The 20,764-nt window shown below is 34.4% G+C and overlaps 2 protein-coding genes across 5 annotated transcripts in view; one reads left to right on the top strand and one right to left on the bottom strand.

Annotated features, from left to right (window-relative positions):
• Positions 1–20,764, top strand: part of LOC141451893 (MOXD1 homolog 1-like) — a 100,468-nt gene that overhangs the window by 53,967 nt on the left and 25,737 nt on the right. The window lies entirely within an intron of this gene.
• LOC141451894 (carboxypeptidase B-like) overlaps positions 640–20,764 on the bottom strand; it is a 36,894-nt gene continuing 16,769 nt past the window's right edge. For all 4 annotated transcript variants that reach the window (XM_074123678.1, XM_074123679.1, XM_074123680.1 and 1 more), the window contains 6 exons: positions 20,281–20,389; positions 18,768–18,920; positions 18,378–18,609; positions 16,171–16,541; positions 15,076–15,219; positions 640–806 (listed from right to left, as the gene is read on the bottom strand). In XM_074123678.1, the coding sequence (XP_073979779.1) occupies positions 784–806; positions 15,076–15,219; positions 16,171–16,541; positions 18,378–18,609; positions 18,768–18,920; positions 20,281–20,389 (1,032 nt within the window). In that variant the 3' untranslated portion in view covers positions 640–783. The remainder of the gene's footprint in view (positions 807–15,075; positions 15,220–16,170; positions 16,542–18,377; positions 18,610–18,767; positions 18,921–20,280; positions 20,390–20,764) is intronic.

The raw sequence follows: 20,764 nt of genomic DNA, 5'->3' as shown, positions 1-20,764 counted from the left end.
GTAGCGATGGCCGAATGCACTTAAATAGTGCGTTCTGTTCATTGTGAGTAAAAAATTCAAAAGTTCGTGCACAATTTTCAAAAATAAGTTACCGGGAATACAGTTTTTGTAAGAACCACGTCTTTTTTGTAAGAAATGACTCGTCTTGTTTCAATCATTTTTTGAAAGTTAACTTATATAATTTATTGGGAAATAGTTGGGGTTATTTAAAGGAAATCTGGGCGACCATATATCCAATTAATCTCAATTATAGCCCCAATCTCTGGGTTAGTGGTTATGGAACGTCAAACATCCAGAAAATTTTGCGACTGAACATAAGAAACCTTTTTCTTTAAAGCGTACATTAAAACTATCGCCTATGCCCTACTTAAATAAAGGCATAATTCTCTTCTTTGACGAATATATATATATTAATGATAGAAGCACCTGCTTGTTTTTGTAGGTTCTTTAACAGTAATGAGGCCGACATACGTGCATGATAGCGTGACAGGTATTTATTGCAGAGTTACATATGTTGCTGAGTCAGTACTTACTGTTCATTGCATCCTATCTGAACAGTAGCCGCTGAAGAGGCGTCCTTGGACTGACAGTGTTCCTCTTGGCCACTATGTAATCCAACTAAACATTTATGTGCCAATTCTTCTATTGCATACATAGCAAAAAACCCTACACACATGATAAATTCTGGTAATTCCAAAGGGAAATTACTCATCTTACTACCTTCTTTCGTCAAATCTTCTAAGCCTTCTCTCACTTCCGGTAAGAGATGGAGGAACGTTGTTGCTAGCAGCACTCCTCCGCCCAGCCTGTTAAAAACAAAAGTTATATTTTGTATATTTTCTAGGGTGAAATCATAAGCAATATTTGATAGTCTCCTTTTTATTTCTTAAAATTATATATACACGTATGACTACATTTTATTTTAAAAAGTTTTATGATGTATTAAGTATTGTGAATGACTGCACCCGCGGGATTTGAACTGGGGATCTCCCACTTATAAAACCACGCTCTTGACCACTAGACCAACATCCGCCCCTCCCTGGCAAGACATTCTTACCTAATCCATAGGTCAAGAAGTCTTGCATTCTGGGTGCATTAAAACGATTGCTTTTATTTGATGATAAAACAAATTTATCCTGATTCACCCACAACCATTACATTACACTACATGTTTTAAAATCTTCAATTATTACTATTTTTTCACTTTGCGTCACCAATAACATTTTTTGCAGTCAGAGGACCTCCCAAAACGTGTATTTCTGGTGGAAAATTAATATCGAAAACCGTTCACGAATAGATAAAAGTGTAAATATCTCAACTAATATTTGGGATATCGAAACGGGGTTAACGTCATTTTTCACAGTTTTTTATGTATTTTTTATAATCATAGTTAAAACCAGTGGTCCTTATGAAACCCCAATCGGGTTTTGGGCTGTAACTCCGCCAAAAATAAAGATACAGCATCGGGGGTAACAAATTTGAAAACTAGACAAAAAAAAACATATAGTTTACTTCGTGGGTTTTTTCGAAATTCCGCTTTTCTAAAAAGTTATTAGCGATTGGTGCGTTTTAAATGGATCACCCTGTATACATATAATATTTATATATTTATATAATACAATATATGTATATTATAAAATATAATATATATATATAAAATCATTTTCGAGGGAAAAGAAAAATGTTAAAGTTGAACCATACGTATAGGGGGACGATACGCATATGTTTTGTCAAAAGCTACTAAAAAAATTAGCAATTATGTTGCTGAAGTAAAAAAATTTTTTTTTTTAACCTACACTCAATGAAACTAAACATTAGATTTGTATGTTACACCATCGTTCGGTTCAAAAACGAAGAGTGATTTTACACAGAATCATCTCCATAATATGAATTTAAAAAAAAGTTATTCATTACGTTAACTGCACCACTTTGGTAAAAACCTAATCCCTTTTACTCCACCCGATCGAAGTTAACGTCATCCATTAGAGAATATTGTTTAGATTTTCATTTGATAATTATAATGAGACTCATCGTATTAATGAAAAAACGTGATTACTTTATTTCAATGTTGTTGTCAAAGAATATTGGAAACGATATTGTCTTGTAGGGGATTCTGCTTACAGTCCCCCTCCTACAGTGACATTCTGGATCCATTATTGGCACCCTTTTCTTTTAAAAGTTTTATATGAATTTTAATTTAGGGTACTTTCACAAGGGGACAAGTAACGGTGACGTAAGTTTTGTTCAACTTATACCGATTGATTTTATAAAGGCCTATCACTGTCTTTGAAAATTCCAAAGAATTCTGTAAGAATGAGCGATCATCCCAAACGCAGTTTTGCACAACTACTTAAAACAGAAGACAATAAATATTGGTTAAAAATGGAGTCTAATAAAATGTATTAATTGTAAGCAAATCGCAGCTATCAATCAATAGGGTTCAATCAAATTTTTTTGGTGATATCCTTGCAAGCAATGGTCAACAAATTATCTTACCTTAGCATGAGGCCTAATGCTAGGTCAGTTTTTCTACCTAATACGTCACTTTCACAGTTTCTGCGGCCACATTTCCTCACTAGAATTATAGGAAGTACGGCACAAAAAAGAGCTGATATTCCAAGAATGAAAAGAGATGCAACTTTAGCAGTAAGCAATGCTTGACTATACTCTCCATTTCCTGATTTTAACGCTACCATCGCAACGGCATCCATCTCGCGACTAAATGTACTCGTTTCATACAAACCATGCGAACAATCACTCGAGATTACACACCACTTATCTCCAGCAAATTTTTAGTCTCATTCAAACGTGAACACTTTTTCTGAGGTCTGCCCGCAATATAAAAGTAACATGAGTAGTTGTCGCCAAGCCAGAAGTGGATTAGGCGGATCATTGAACGTCGTTAAAGATAATTCTCCCACTCCGAGACGCAAATTGACAACTGTTCTTTTATCTGTACCTATTTATTCAACGATAAACACTAATTACTTTTTTATTCTTCAAAAGTTCTTTCTGATAATTTCATATAACCACTTATTGAGTATTAATTTTATTTAAATAGATAATGATAAGTATAAAAATTAGGTAGTTTTAAATTTTTGGACCAACTAAATATTCTTTTATAATTAATAGTTGTAGGTTAAAAAAATAAAAATAAAATAATGTAAATACAAAAATTATTGTTTAGAAATTTTATATTAATTTACGAATTGGGTTAAAACCTTGAATTTGGTAATGAAATATTTGTTTTTTAAATTAAAAAAATACAATAAAGTTTTTAAAACACGTATTCAGAGTTACAAAATATCCGAGCACACTATTTCAATTAGACTCTCAGTTTAACATTTAGTTTGCCGTTCTTTCTGCTATCTTACTTTTATACGGTTCAACAAATACAGTAAAAGCCATCTCAATATCTCCTTAACAAAAACTTACAGTTTAAAATGTTAAGTATAAGGGTTGATTAAACGCCAAAAGGTACACAAATCAGCGAGTACCCAACATTTCATTAATACTTCATTAATATTTAAGTAATTCTACTGCATTAATTTTCATTAATAAGTTATTTTTTAGAATTTATTAGATATCACAGACCCTTATGCTGGCCATTTTCGTCTACAAAATATATATTCAAGTAGCACTGTAGATTGACTGTAATATCTAGTTATTTATAATAATCAAACTATTAATTACAGGTTAAAAAGAAAAACGTTATAAAAAATAAAATAAAAATATGAGACTAAAAAATTCAAAACCTTTTTTAAAAAAATGCTTACACCAACTTACATCAATGATTTTGTTTATATTATTTATTTATTTTTATTTCTTAAATAAAAATCGTCGGTTTAAGTTCATTCTTCAATTAAAGTAATTGTTATTGTATGAAGTAGTCAACCGTTTATAATAATAGGTAATAATTATCTGGCTTTATCGCAAATAATATAGTTTTCTTCAATTACATTCTCCATCTTGGTGTTCTTCCCACAATGTTGTATATATGTAATATAATTAAATCTCCTTAACAAAAACTTACAGTTTAAAATGTTAAGTATAAGGGTTGATTAAACGCCAAAAGGTACACAAATCAGCGAGTACCCAATACTTCATTAATTTTCAAGTAATTAATACTTCATTAATATTTAAGTAATTTTACTGCATTAATTTTCATTAATATTTTTTAGAATTTATTAGATGTCACAGACCCTTACGCTGGCCACTTCATTTATAATAGTAAAAGTAAAGTAAGTAAAGTAATCGCCTATTTTTTCTGGCGGGGCTTAACGTCCAACTACCAATTAGGTGTCGTGGACGGAGACTACTAGCAAACATACTTTACTGTAAACTTCTTTTTTATTAACCATTAAATAAAATCCAAGGCCTAAGACCGGGAATCGAACCCAGTACCACAATACATATTAGCTTCGCAGGTCTCGCCTCTAAACGCTCGGCTATCGTGGCGCCTACTTCATTTATAATATTTTTTTGCTATATTTATGATAAATCACATATACGTACATGCATGTTGAAGTAGAGAAAGACAAAGTTAGAGTCGGCTACTGTTTAAATTTGAATCACGGACTTTAAACAATATTTCAGTCTAGAATTCGTCTTAAGAAGTATTTGTGAGAACAAATAACGCGTAGGTAATATCAAGTAAATTATTCAACCATAATTATTCATTTCTCAATTGTAATTTAATGTAGCCCCTCTAATTTTACTTATAGTAGGTAAAATACTGGAATAATTAGCTGTCATAAAATATGCATATCTTATTGTATATTCCAAATATAGTGGAACCTCGCATAACGAGCACCTCTCCTAACGAGTAATTCGCATAACGAGTAAAACAAATTGATTCTTATAGCGAGCGATGTTTCGCATAACGATAGTTTTCTAATGACATTTCGCTGACTGCGCAGTTTTCGCTGACTCATCGAAAACTGCGCATTCTTCGATTAGTCATTCCTGTTTACGCATATGCGTTTCATATTCTCCACGTATCTAATGCATTGATACAGTCGAAACCGAACTTCATCGAATGAGTGGTGTATAGGGGAAGTCTATATAGTGATATTTGTGTTTAAATATTATTGTGTTTATTTTGTTATCCCTCTAACAAAATGGTTTCGAAAAGAATTAAAATAACGTTAGAATTGAAACGTAAAATCATTGAGAAACGAGAAAATGGTGTAAGTGTGGCTGATCCCCTTTTATTTTAATTTATATAAAAAATTGTTTCGCTTAACAAGTATTTCGCGTAACGAGTAAGGTTCTGGAACGAATTATGCTCGTTAAGCGAGGTTCGACTGTATATAACACTGTGGGAAGAATACCTAGATTGAGAATGTAATTGAAGAAAACTATATTATTTGCGATAAAGCCAGATTAATTATTACATATTATTATTAATGCTTGACTACTACTAAAGTAACAATTACTTTAATCGAAGAATGAACTTAAACCGACGATTTTTATTTAAAAATAAAAATAAATAAATAAAATAAACAAAATCATTGATGTATGTTGGTGTAAACATTTTTTAAAAAAAGTTTTTGAATTTTTTAGCCTCATATTTTTTTTTTATTATTTGTTTTTATAAAGTTTTTTTTTTTAATCTGTGTTTAATAGTTTGTTGATTAGATATTAAAATTAATCTAAGTTAAATGGTGTTCTATTTGAACAAATATTTTGTAGATGAAACTGGCCAGCATAAGGGTCTGTGACATCTAATAAATTCTAAAAAATATTAATGAAAATTAATGCAGTAAAATTACTTAAATATTAATGAAGTATTAATTACTTGAAAATTAATGAAGTATTGGGTACTTGCTGATTTGTGTACGTTTTGGCGTTTAATAAACCCTTATACTTAACTTTTTAAACTGTAAGTTTTTGTTAAGGAGTTACAATAGAGAAATGAATAATTATTGTTTAATAATCTACTTGTTATTAACTGTGTGTTAATTGTGCTCACGAATATTTCGGTAAGACGAATTCAAGACAGTAGCCTACTCTAACTTTATCTTTACTTTAACATGCATGTACGTATATGTGATTTATCATAATTATAACAAAAAAATAATATAAATGAAGTGGCCAGCATAAGGGTCTGTGATATCTAATAAATTCTAAAAAATAACTTATTAATGAAAATTAATGCAGTAGAATTACTTAAATATTAATGAAGTATTAATGAAATGTTGGGTACTCGCTGATTTGTGTACCTTTTGGCGTTTAATCAACCCTTATACTTAACATTTTAAACTGTAAGTTTTTGTTAAGGAGATTTTTGTACCTTTTGGATAGATTTTCCTTTTTGCCTATTTTACAAAGTTACATATCTGCTTTACAGATTTTTTTAAAATTTGGAATATGCTATTCCATCATTATAACCTGATAAGGTGTTAACTACCACTGGTGAGATCTTTTTAAAAAATGATTGTAGTTGCGGCTCCCAAACCATCCTCAATAACAATTTTTTTGAGAAAGCGTTTTGAATAACATAGGAAGGTATTTGTACGTAAATAGCAAAATTAAACTGCGATTTCAGTACTTCCTTTTAAGAGGAGTAAGAAAAATAAACTAGGATTGCAGTACTTCTCCCTAAAAGGCAAAGAGGCAAAGATTTTTTAATCGAACAATTCATTGATTTAAATCGGTTCACTCATTGATAATTTAAACGATTGCAGTACTTTCTCTTAGTAGGAGCAAGAGAATCAGCAACGTAGAGGAGCTTTAACCACTTATTCGAGCTGAATTTTATCAAAATCGGACTAAGCGTTATAGAAATATTGGTAATAATAGTTTTAGAAAGGGCCTTATTTGGGTGGGGCAAACTCCCCTCCTTATGAGGCACGGTGCCGAGACTTTTAAAGTGCAAATCTGTATAAAATTTCGATTCGAATGACACTTCATTCATAAAAATCGGTTCACGTGTCGATAATTTGAAACGATTGCTATACTTCCCCTTAACAAGTGTAAGAGCTGATCGCCGCTTTAATGTTACGTAGGGGAGCCCTAACCCTATCATCCTACCAAATTTTATCAAAATCGGGCCAAGATTTACAGAGTAATTAGTAATAATAATTTTGGAGGGGGCCTTACATAAAGGGGGCTAACTCCTCTCCCATTCGATGTACAGCGTCGGGACCCACAAAAGGCACATCTACATAAAATATTGAATCGAATGACACCTCATTCATGAAAAACGGTTCACGCGTTTAGGCGCTACGTTGGTTACAAAAAAGGTAACAGCAAGAACAACAACAACAACAACAACAACAACAACAACAACAACAACAAGAACAAGAACAAGAACATTTTTTGAAAAAGCGGTTTTTGCTCATTTTCGGCAACTTTTTTCTCGAAACCTATTAGATCTGGGTGGTTGCAAAAAATTACAGTTATGAAGGAGGGTTTGGAGTAAGATTTAAAGAAAATTTGGGAATTTTATCTTTTATAGAAAAAGAGAAAAAAATTGTCAAAGTTGGGTGTTTTTCAACGTTACGCTTTTTCGTGCAGTTTCACGAACATCAACTCTGCCTGGAAAAATTGGCATTACTTTAAATAAATGTTTATTTTAGATGCATTTATATATATATTACGTATAAATTTTTCTTTACTTCAACAAAGCCAACCGCTTGAGAAAAATTTAACTTTTGCACAAAGTAATGTAAAAATGTATTTGCACAAATGTAATTTTTGTATGATCCTCAAACCCATCAAAACAGTTCATTTTTCTTCACTCTATAGACCCGTCGGATTACTAACGCCAAATGAAAAAATATTCGAAAAGCTATTATTATGTCGACTCCAAACTCTAATAACTCCACTCCATCCACATCACTCCTTACCAACAAAGGAAGGTAGATATCTTTCGCAAGATAAAAAACAATCACAACACAATTAGCATACTTTATTAATCAAATAGAAATGCAACATACACCTCTGTTTCCAAAAATACAACTACTATTACTATATATTACACTCCTCCTCTGCAAGTTACATTACCAATATAATCCATTATCTTTCCCTAATATTTATATTAATTTTTAGTTTCTCTAGTGAGAAGTGAAACGCAGAAGAGCTTAAAAATGAACAATCGCAAAAAAGATCCAATTTGACATTTGACTTAGAAGAAGCCACCCCGTGGGACCGACCATTAAGTTTTAAAGTGCTACTTTACTAAATAGGTATACTACAATGTTTCTTGAAAATGACTCCAACAATCTTTAATCTTTAGAAATTGTTCTCTTGTGGTGGGGGGGGGGCTATAGCTTTTATTTAAACATTTCCCAGGAAAATTCGATTAAGGACTCTTCTGAGAGGTAGGTTTCCAATTTGATGCAATGAACCCCTGTCTGTGTCTTATAAACGAAGGATAAATGTGTTGCTAATTTTTCGTGTTAAAAGAAAATTTCACAACCAGAAATGCTATTTTCTGTATGAATTTTCCACTTTTCTGAGATTTCTTCCGCTAAAAGTGTCCTTTCGATGAGATGTGTAGTTTTACAATGTGGATGATGTTGGTAACAATTGTAATAATATATGTACGTATATTTTACAAATCGTAATGAAATGTGTAAGAGAGTAATCAATCTTTATACTAAGTGAACGTTGTGTTTAGCGATATAATTGTGTAATTATAAAAGACAATCATCAACCGAGAGTATATTTTTAAGACAAATATAACACTGAAGGACAGAATAACCTGCCTTACAGCCTTTCAAATCGATCTAATTGTTTATGTGTATACGTAGTGGATTTTGACATTGATCTTTCAAGTTATTAGAACAGTAAGTGAATTGAAACTTTTAATAATTTTTGTACCTTAAAAAATTTATTCTGGTCCAGTCCTTATAAAGTATGTCATGGCTGTTTTCTACAAAATTTAATAAAGGTAATAATGAGTTAAGTCTGAATAGGTAATTCTAAGTTGAGTTCCTCAAAGCATATGGAACCATCTCTAAGTACTTCAACATGCTGTTCACTCATGTAACTTTATCAAGTCTAAAATTTGTATAGCCTTGCAATCACTTTACATAATAATTTTTTATTAAAAGATAAAGTTTATGAAAAATTGAAAAAATTCTAATTATTTTTTTTTTTTTTTTTTTTTTTTTTTTTTTTTTTTTTTTTTTTTTTTTTTTTGGCCTTATTGTACACCGCAAATTAGCCATTGGTAACGTGCACTTGCGATTAATTTAAAGTTGAACAGTCGGATTTAGTATGTGTTGAAACGTACACCTTGACAGATGTTACGAGGGGATATAATTTATTTCTTTTATATTGTTATTTTGTTTGTTCGGATGTAGTTGTATAGTTCTCGGTAGATGTTGTCTGTCTGGTGCGTCAGTATAGTATGTAAATCGGCGGGTAGAGGGCAGTCTGTCTTCAGTACTGCCTTCCACAGCTGATCCCTGCCGTTGGTATATTTGTCGCAGGCTAAGATTATATGATTGGCATCAGCTATTGACTCGGAATCACAAGGACATGTAGAGTTTATGTGAATTCCGATACGCGCCAAATGGTGTGGTGAATAATTATGATTAAATCTTAGCCTGCAGATGGTGCTGTAAAATCCTCTACCTTCTGTGAATTGATTGAACCACGGTTTGACCGGAATGGAAGGTTGAATGGATGAATAGAATTTACCCTTTAGATTTTTTGATATGGAGTAACTTTCTTCCCACTTTTTATAACTTACTCTCTTGTAATAGCTTTTTATGTCTGAGGGAGATAGTGAGTTAATGGTAGGCTCCCGCAATCGAGTGGCTGCTTTCGCCGCAGCGTCAGCCTTCTCATTGCCGACCAGCCCGTAATGGCCTCTCACCCATATCAGATATACTGACTTACCATTCCTAATCAATTGGTTCAGCAAGTTTAAGGAATCTATAATCAGGAAAGAGGGGTCTCTGCCTGGGTTTTGTAATTTTTGGAGCACACCTTTGCTATCACTCAAAATAATGGCGTGCTGGACCGTCGATGACAGTAAATAAGCTAAGGATTTATTGATGGCTACTAATTCTGCAGTAAAAACTGAGGCTAAATTATTGAGTTTGTATTGAGAACAGGAATCTAACTGGGAATCATAAATTGCACATCCAACTCCGTCACTACTTTTAGAGCCATCGGTATAGAAATAATTAAAGTGAGGGAATTTGTTCTCGAGTTTGGACAGGAGGTAAGAATTATTTACTGCATTGGGAAGATCCGGGTCGTATTGGTAGAAGTTGACGGCGATATGCGAACTATAGTTTTGAATCAGTGTAGGGTAGTCAAAATGATACCTAGGAAGGATTTCAAGGTGATTTAAGGGGACTGAGAAGTGCGACAAGTCACAGAACACTTCTACTAGCATTGGACTTTTCCTTTCAAACCAGTATCTTTCTGTGAGGACTCGAGTAGCCATGTGACTGATTCTGCGAGTTACTGGATGATTTTTGATTCTCAGTCTGTCTACAATGAAGCGGGAAGCTAACAGCTTCCTTCTTATATTTAGTGGGAAGTCACGGGCCTCTACTAAAAGGGCGTTGATAGGAGTGGATTTGAGAGCCCCCAAGCAGGACCTCAGCGCTTTGTACTGAATTCTTTCTATTTTCACCAAGTGATTTTTTGCCGCATCCCCGTAGAGGAAACAACCATAGTCTATTCTCGAAAGAATTAATTGTCTGTAGAGCATTAGCGATGTTTTGATATCGGCTCCGTAGTTCAGACGGTTGATGCATCTCAGTATGTTTAGCGACTGTTCACATCCCTTAACCAACTGTTCAATTTGCTGTCTCCATAACAATTTGTTATCTATTGCCATACCTAGCGTCCTCATGATGGGCTCAACTCGTAGTTGATAGCCACCTAGCGATATCGAGGATGGGATAGAGTATTTTCTGTGCCTAGTGAACACAGTCACGCTACTTTTATTCTCAGACAGAGTGAGACCCATGTCTGAGCACCACCGGCTGAACAACAACATTGCACAGCTTAGTTTTCTCAAACTTTCGTCTAGCGTTAGCTCTTGACTGTACAGGATTATGTCATCAGCATACTGAGATACAGAAACATCCGTGCCTACTGCTGCCTTAAGATCGGCCGTATAGATGTTAAAGAGCAAGGGACTGAGCACCGCCCCTTGCGGCAATCCCAAGTGCGTTACACGAGGACCATATATTTTGCCGTTATACCGGATTTTAATGGAGCGGAAGGAGAGAAGGTTATGCGTGTGTCTGATAATTCTAGATGGAATGCCCATATTAACCATTTTATTTATGAGCACGGAGATACAGACAGAATTATAGGCGTTTTTTAAGTCGATATTCGCTACCATCATATACTTGTTGTCAGAGAAACAGCCGTATATGTCAGACACAAAGCCAGCTAAGGCATCAAAAGTGCAGCGCTTCTTCCTGAAGCCATTCTGATATTGCGGGACTTTTCTGTTTGCCTCTACCCACCACTCTAATCTAGCTTTAATGAGGCGTTCAAAGGTTTTACCTATGCAGGAGGATAAAGCAATGGGCCGATAGGAATCGTGTAGGGAAGGATCTTTGTTGGGTTTTAATAACGGCACAACTATTTGATTGCTCCAGGCATCTATGCGTTTCTCCTGAACCCAAACATCATTTAGTACTCTCAGCAGAACTTTTTTGCCATTGGATGACAGATTAGTCAGCATTGGGTAGTGGATATTGTCCTCACCCGGGGAGGTATTTGAATTTGTTTTAAGGGCAAGTATGAGTTCATTGTAGGAAAATGGATCATTAAGTTTGTGGGCGCCGAAGGATGTATAAGGAATCTGATCTTGATTTGGTACTATTTCAGGAGAGAAGGAGTTCAAGAATTCAGGAACCCAGTTGTCTGAAGAGATTTTGCGACCGACATATCCATGCCTGAGAGCTCTCACCCCACTCCAAATCCTCTTGACTGGTGTATTTCTATTGAAGGAGTTGCAAAACTCCGCCCATTTCAGTCTCCTTTTTTCTCTATATATTTTCCTACATAAAGTAGAGGCTCGTTTGCAGCTTATGAAATTTGACAGACTGGGAGTCAATTTATACTGCTTGAATGCATCTATATTGTATTTTCTGGCTTTATCGCATTCCTCATCCCACCAAGGTTTGGGAGGATGTTTAGGTTTGCGCCCTAGATAAGGTTTGAACTTGGCGATACAGATTTCGGCCGCACCATTAATACACGCCACAAAGTGATCATAATTAAGGCAAGGATCTTGAGAGGTAGGCATCTGAGAGAGCAGCTGATCCGATAAGAGAGTGTACTTGTCCCACTGAGCAGATTTCAGGTTCCATTTTCTATTATTATGAGGAGGATGATGGTCAGGCTGAACTTGTTTATCTATTGACATGAGGATGCCCACATGGTCCGACCCGAACGGCTCATCCACGACCCTCCATTCCATCCTAGGTATGAGAGATGGAGTACCAACGGATAGATCAACTGCGGAAGGACGTCTGTCATGTCTCCGTATAAGAGTGGGAGTCCCATCATTTAGAATACAGAGATTCTCAATGTCTATGGCATCTATTAGGTTTCGACCCTCAAAATTATCGTAAGAGCATCCGAAGCTAGTGTGATATGAGTTCAAATCCCCACACATCAACAAAGGAGGTTTAATTGTCCTGATTAGGGATGTCCAGTAGTCAGTATTTAATTTATGGCCAGGTGCACAATAAATTGATAGGATACTCATCTCTAAATTCATTACTTTGCACACAATACCACAAACTTGCATCGCATTGTTATTAAATTTTGAAGGGAAGCTAATTATTTGATACTGTATGTTATTTTTTATCACAATGCCCGCGCCTCCATAACCATCATTTCTGTCCGCTCTTACAATAGTGTAACCAGAAATAGTAAATAATTGTGATTTTTTAAGCCAAGTTTCAGAAAGTAACGCCAAGTCAATTTTGTTCAGTCTAAGAAATGATTCCAGATAATTCCTATTAGCAGCGAGAGATCTAATATTTAGCTGTAAAATTTTTAACATTTTTTTGTTTTTGTTTTTGTTTGTTTCCCCCCCTCCTCAGCTGGAATGATGAGCATATTCCTGTCACTACCAAACATGGTTGGTTGCTTCCACGTTTCAAGCAGTGTTGTCCACTTATTGGATTTAGCTTTGTGTATCTGTCGGCTCTCCCAATGTTCGTATCCAGAGATGCTGAAATTGTCCGTCATCTTTAACCAAGTTTCAGGGGTATTTTGATCGGTTGACGTTGGTCTTAACGTTACGGATTGTCTTGTGCGGTATTATCTGACCTTTGCAATTCATGCTCGTGAGTTGAGATTTTAGCTTGAATTAATTGAGGAGCTTTTGTAATAATATTACAATTATTAATATATTTAGCAAGAATTTCTTCTAAGTTAGACGTAATGACCTGAATTATTTCGTTGTTGTTGTCATGCACATTATTTATCTTTTGAATTAAGTGTACTATATACTCTACACCACTGTCTTGAGTGTTTCCTATTGATGGTCTGTATGTCAGACCACTCTGTGTCCCTTGCATAGTTATTCTGTGCATCTTACTAGCTGACTGTTTTATTTCTTCGCCACTGATACGGGAAACTATTGGGCTGTCATCATTCAAGGGTTTTGACCTCATTGCATCACGAAACTGTTTTGACAACATTTCATTATTAACGTGTCTAGTTTTATTCGCTATTTTTGGAGGTTTTCTTAGCGATGAAGTTGTCGGACTAACTTCAGGTAATTCTGGAAATTCACTCACACTCAGTACATCAAATTTATTTTTAGTTGCCATGGCAAAGGAACTTTTATTTAGTATTTTATTTTTAATTTCATTATTTTGCATTATTTTAACGGGACAGTCCCGGAACGTAGACCTGTGTTCACCGTTACAGTGAATACACACTGGCAATGTCGCCTCGGCTAGGGGACATTCCCTGACATTATGATTTTGCGTGCAATGCTCGCATCTCATTTTGCTTCTACACTGTTCTTCAGAGTGTCTGAAACGTAAACAATTTTTGCACTGCCTAATGGAAGGAATGTAAGGGTTTACTTTACATTTTGCTCCATACAGTGAAACATACTGTGGTAGACTTTGACTGTCAAAGTTAATGAAACATACCGGTAATTTTTCAGTCAGCAGTTTGTTGTTTACGTAAGTTTTGCGAGTAAGCCGTCTAATGCTAATGGGCCTGGACGGAGATATTAGTTCGGCCAGAATTTCATTGTCCTCTAACTCAACATCGATATCCCTGATTACGCCAGTACATTGAACTCTGAAATTGGGAATGTATGCAATTATTTCTCTTTCCTTGAGAATTTCAAGATTTAATAAATCATTGGCAGCCTGTGGTGAACGTGTGGTCACTTTCATTCTATTTTGACCCGTTACTGAAATATCAACTATTTCATCTTTATATGTACTAGATGTCTTAAACAGCCACTTACCCAGAGCCATCCTATGTAACTTACCCAAATTGCCTTTATTTCCTTCCAAATTTACTACGTATGGACCTTTGTCAGAATTGCGATACCGATTTTTCGTGGCCTTATCAATGTAATCTGATTTGCTAGGAGGTTGATTTTTATTATTAGTTCTGATTTCATGGATATGAACCTTATTTACGCTACTCGATACAGCATCCCCCCCTCTTTTATTGCCTCGTACCATAGCTTCATTAGGTGCTGTAGTGGTTGGGTAAGGTGTGACTTCTACTTCCATATTCTTACTTCCATTCTCACATGTCCGTCTTGTAGTATTGTTACCGACACTTCCATTATCAATGTCTAAGTTATTTGAATTATTAGTAGTAAACGGTGGCCCGGGGCCACCGCTACTCACAGACATTTTCACCAAAACTTTTTTAATAAATTAACTATAAGGTAACTGTAGAACAAGAAAATCAAACGAACTACTATTTTTAACTGAGAAATTACTAATAGCACACAGCGTAATAGCACAAACACTTTTTCTAATATTTACTATTTGAAAGTTGATTCTAATTATTATTAAAAATTAATGACAATTCTAATAACAAAAATATATCACTAAACAACTCCATTTAAACTAATAATTTGTTTAGCTATACTCTTTAAAGCAGCGAAGGTTTCTCTTCCTGTAGGAATTATCTGCGAAGCTGGCAACAAGAATCCATAATCTCCTTTGTCTCTCAGCTCAATGGTGAAGCTGTACTTAACTCCAGCCCGTCCTTTAGCCCAGTCATCTGAACTTCCTTTATAAAAACAAAATTAACTTTGAAATAGAGGTGATCATATTAACAAAACTTGCAGTTATAACATGAAATATGTTCTTCAAAAATAAATATTCAGTAACATAAGGGGTTTATAGTCCATTAAGAAAATCTTTACTAAAACGAATCAAAAAGAAACTGGCTGGAAGAGTTGTTAAGGGATTGGAGGAGATGTTTCTTTGCGTTCCTTGCCTCGTAAAGTCCAAAGTGAGGAAAGGTTTCATCGCAAGAAGATGTAACATAATCGGAAATTGTGATTTGGCTGTAATTAAGTAGCGGGCCCATAGCTGGCTCGAACCCAAGTATTTGTTAAACCAGTAAGTTCAAGATTGGGCGAAAAAGTACGAAAAATGAAAGTCATGAAAATCGGAAACATTTTCTGGGCACGATTTTATGGAATTGAGGGGTTTTTCGAATTGATTTCCTACGCAATCGACTACAATTAAAGCCTTCTGAAAGTGCCTACTGGAACAAATGTCGGGGTAAGAGATGGAAAACATGTAGGAATCTCTGAAGGTTTGGACCAAATAATGGTCCCCTTAGGTGGCAGTAATAATCCCTAGCAATCCGTTAAAAAGAAACAAAAAATGCAATACTCTTAAGGATATATAAGAACTAACCATTCCATGAGAAGGACATTAAAATAATTACTGTAAAGGTTGAAGTTATGGTGCCTTAATGGATATAAAAATGTATCGCGGTAAAAGAAAAGCCGTAGTGCTGCTGAAATGAAGTTCAGCAGTGAGAAAGTAAAAGTAATTAGTAAGTCTGGGGACCCCAAATATAACATATTAAAGTTGGGAATTCTGTCTGTTGGCTTCTATTTTCTTATTTAACTCTAATAAATTTTGAATGGAGTTTGACGGAACTAAATACCATCTTAACTCTAAAAATTGAAGACAAAAACAAAAGTTTGTTATAATACAAACTTACCCGAACGAGCGTAAAAGAGTGTTGGCGAAGTGCCAACGGTGTACTCGGTTCCATGTACTTTTTGAAGTGCTTCAGCAGCTTTTCTCGCTACAAATATCAAATCATCATAATCTTTGGCTATTTGTTTAGTATAGCCCCAAGGGACTAACAGCATCTGACTGAACGAATGTAAAGTTATGAAGGCTTTTATTTTATCGCTGTTTTCCATCACAAACTCTGATATTGCCCGAGATTCTGGTTCGCTAAATGGCTTAGTTCCGGCAAAATTAGGTTTGCAAGGGTCATTACTGGAACCTATTTCACCCCAATGATAATCAAAATTTCGATTTAAGTCTACACCATTGCAAGCCTCATTATCTGCCCAAAGGAACCTGTAACGTAAATTAAGGTTATAAATAATGTTATGCAGACGTCAGTTTTGCGCCAATAATGTAATGCATTAACATCTAGGAGAAAAATTTGCTCAAATTATTAAATTAGGAAAGACTTTCCTCTTTGTTTGAATGTACTTAGCATGATTATATTCAGCGAGTGCCAATTCAAATAATTACTTTCTTATTTTACTTACAACGTAGAGATAAAAGTATTGTGGTCATATAACATTTTCTTTATAGATTTTTTTTTTCTAGGAAATGCTCGTTTTATAGGTCCTCTAAGTCACAAAGAAAAGCTGCATGGAGTGTGATCACTGTAGCTAAAAAAACAAAATTAGCTTTCTAGCAAAAAAACCTTTCAACCGAGGGGTTTTTTTTTGTCCACTTCATAGGAGTTTTGTTGGAAATGGCTTAAACGAATTTCCTTATACTTTGTATAAGGTTCGCCGAGGTAATAGGGAGTGGTTACTCCAATTACAGCTTAATTATATATTACCATATTATTATATTTAATATAACTCGAAACAACACAATTAAATGGTACGAAATAAGCAAGTAAGTTTTCTCACACAAATAATCTCGTTACAAATTAAATAAACCCACAACCGCTTCGGTTCCCGCTACCACTCAGATGACCAACCCTAGGTATCAACAATTACCTTCTGGTACCCGCTAATTTACTTCAATACTGGGCTACAGCCACTTACCACTAGTCTCCAGACATGCCTCCCCTGAAAACTAACCCCGTGGCCAGAGAGTAGCCTTGTTATATACACCATGTCGACTCAGCCTTTCTCTCCACCATAGCCGCAATTGCGACACTGACGAGTCAGTATACTCACTGACCCCCTTTTGCTTTGAATACTTGAGAATAATAATGTATTTAACTTTTATATGAAACATTTTCCCACTAAAATTCCATTGGTCTCTGCGGCTTCCGTATTTTTAGTTGAGAAGCCTAATGAAAGTAATGCTTCCATTATCTAAGCTTTCCTAACTGCTGGAAACAAGAGTTCGGATAACGTTCCGAGACTTAACTTTAACCCATCAACATGCTCACTCCATCAGCAGTTCTTAAATGCGCGCACTCACATCTGATGAACGCCTAATTCAATTCATACAAAACAATACGGCGTACTTTTCGGTAAATAGTATAATTCCATTCAAAATAGGGTTTACACAGTTTCTACCTGATCTAGATGTACAAAACTTCATTTTTTCAATAATGAAAGTTAAAAAGATTATCTTGAGCACGATAACTGCGTACAATAGTGCTAACTGCGAATCAACCAACTGGTTCCTAGAATTATCTACAAAAGTCACATTCCATGAATGCCACTTAGGGTCAATTGCTTTGTTTGAATAGTTTTTGAGAAAATTAATTTTCGAATAGTTCTGAGGAGAAGAGATGCTTCAATTGAAAGTGTTTTCCAGCTCTAAAAACTTATTATGTGAAACCATTAAGAATGTTTGCCAGGTCCAAGTTTGAGGAGACTGACTCAAGTTAGAACCTTGAGCATTGGAGGTACAGAAAGTAGTGGAAATTCCAGATTTGTGATTTGTTGAGGCTCACTGCACACTGATTCTTTTTAGCTGTTCACACTTTATTCCACTCTTACCTTCTAATTCAGAAAAACTAATAAGAATAACTTAATATACTTAGTCCTATTTCTCAAAAACTTAAACTTACCAGCAATCAAATGACGATTCAAATGACAGTTTTTCTACCAGAACTACGAGTATAATATGACTATAAAGAAACATCCTCCCATTTTTTCTAACACATGTAATACTTCGCTCAAATCTTTGATAAACTAGATTATAATAAGGTACCTGGCTTCATCTGCATATTCATCATACTCTACATCCTCAGGCTTTTTGGATCTGTTCTTTCTCCAGAATCTGTCAGATATATGGCTGAACTCATAGCCATCTGGATTTGCTAATGGCATAATATACCAATCCAAAGAATCTACTACTCCTTTATTAGTTTGATAATTTTCTACTAATTGTTTTAAAATAAATAGTGCGGTAGTTGGTGCTATCCATTCCCGACCATGCATACCTGCAAATTAGTTTAGATTATTTTCAATATTCTTGCTATGATAGTTAGAGAGTTACTGGATCTGCAAACTGGAAATATATATTTCTTTATCAAGTTCCGTTTTTAAAGAAAAAAAAGAAAATTACAGGAGATAATTTTCTAAAAAAGTAAATGAATACCTCCATCCACCCAAATTGCAGGGTTATTTTTCTTCTTGCCAGATGTTACCTTAGCAACCTGAAGTAAGCGTCCTTCGTTGGACTTTCCAATAGTAATTATCGATATTAAATTGGGAGCACTGTGAGTTAAGTAATTTAGGTAATCCATAATATCTACAAACAGAATGTTTAACGTCTCGTAAGTTTTTCAATAATAGGATATTTAAATGTACAGCTAACTTTTCATTTTTTTAAAATAGTTGGATATATGTTTACGCTCACCAGATTAAAATGGAGATAATCCACTTTAGGCACTAATAGCAGTATGATCATACTTTATTGAATGAAAGAAAATGGATTCTATCCATTCACCATTTGGTATAACCAAATGGTGAATGTTTTTTATTTTTGCAAAGAAAGAATCATGAAGAAGAAGGGGCGAAATTATCAGTTCTCCAATCCAATAACCCCTCACCGGAGGAAATAACTCAGCCATCTTTCAAGGAATTGTCTTTGCTGCGAGACTCCAAGTTTAAATGCAAAATTGAAAGAACTAAACTTTTGCTGATTCTCAAAACAGTCAGTTTTCTCAGCTGGTTGATATGTGCTACTACCTCGGCTAGTTCCTTTTATTTAACCAACGACTCCTACTAACAAGATATCATGAGAAGTCTCTTAGACTGTACTGGAAAAGCCCCTTTGAGGTTTATTTTCTATGAACAACCCTATATCATTAGTCAGTTTTTAGAACATTTATTAAAAGAAATAATGTATCTACTTAATGTAAAACATATGAAATGCTACCCAGTGCTAGATACTCCGTCCTACTGAGCTATCAAAAGGATAACCACCTGAAACAAGAGACAGTGGCTGATTATTTGTGTTTTTGGAGAAGAATAAGGAGGGGTTCGATGCAGTTAATAGTTACAATTCATAAGACCTGAAAGTGTAAAGTTATAAAAGAGGATCAAAGTAAATTTTTTATAATATTTTTAAGGATTAAATTCTAAATTTTTGGGATCACATCACGATAGCACTGAATAGACCAAAACGGGAATGGATTCTGTTCTTCATACGAAGAAATTTCAAGTTAATCAGCAGATAATAAAAGCAAGAATTATCGAATTCATTTTCATTTTGTTGAAATGTATATTATATAAATATATAAGTATTTACTAATTTTGTCCTTTTTTTTATTTTTATTTATTCCTTCATTTAATTAATTCAATTAATTTGTTGAATGACCTTGACAGACCAAGGCAGCAGCAAAATAACAATAGCCAAATTTGCCACACACAAGTAACTATCCCGCAAAAATTTAAAAAAATACAATAATGAAGTTTTGGCCGACACACTAACGCATTAACGATTTCCATGTTTACAAAATTTTAAAGATTTCGAAGAACCCTAGATTTAAGTGGAAAGTCATAGGGTATGTCAATACAAAAGTAGCAATCCTTGATTCTTAAGTGTTACTTTTAAATAAAGATGGCTGAAGGAATCTGTTAACCCTGTAATGAGAAAAATTGCTTACCTCTATACCTATGGAATCTATTCCATGAAAGTGAGTGGTTCTCAGCTCTTAGAAAATTTGAACGAAAGTTGGTTCCCGCTATTTTTGGATTTTGCTTTTTAATGTCCGCCTGAAACATTCAACAACCATTTTATAGATTTATTCTATTATGTAACCAAGGGAAAGATAAAAATGAACATGATTATCGCCATAAAGCAATATCCCACGCAAAAAGGCAGGAACATGTTAAATTAATTAAGTGTCAATATGCTCTTATTCATGTCTGTGTAACCAGTTGCTCTTAACCTAATTAATTAACAATTAATTTTAAAAACGAAAAATAAAGATTTTGAACCCACTAATTGAACTAGCTCTCGAAGATTATCTATCAAATCTGGGTTGTTGCCAAAAAAAGTACTGTTATAAAGGAGGATTTGCCCAATATTTTAAAGGAAATTTTGGAATTTTATCTTTTATAGAGAAAGAGAAAAAAATTGTCAAAGTT

This window comes from Rhodnius prolixus, unplaced genomic scaffold (genome assembly GCF_049639745.1).
Source record: "Rhodnius prolixus isolate KJV_2025 unplaced genomic scaffold, Rpr scaffold_14, whole genome shotgun sequence".
Lineage (NCBI taxonomy): Eukaryota > Metazoa > Arthropoda > Insecta > Hemiptera > Reduviidae > Rhodnius > Rhodnius prolixus.
The sequence above is the reverse complement of the archived record's forward strand: the minus strand, read 5'-3'. Positions and strand labels throughout refer to the sequence as shown.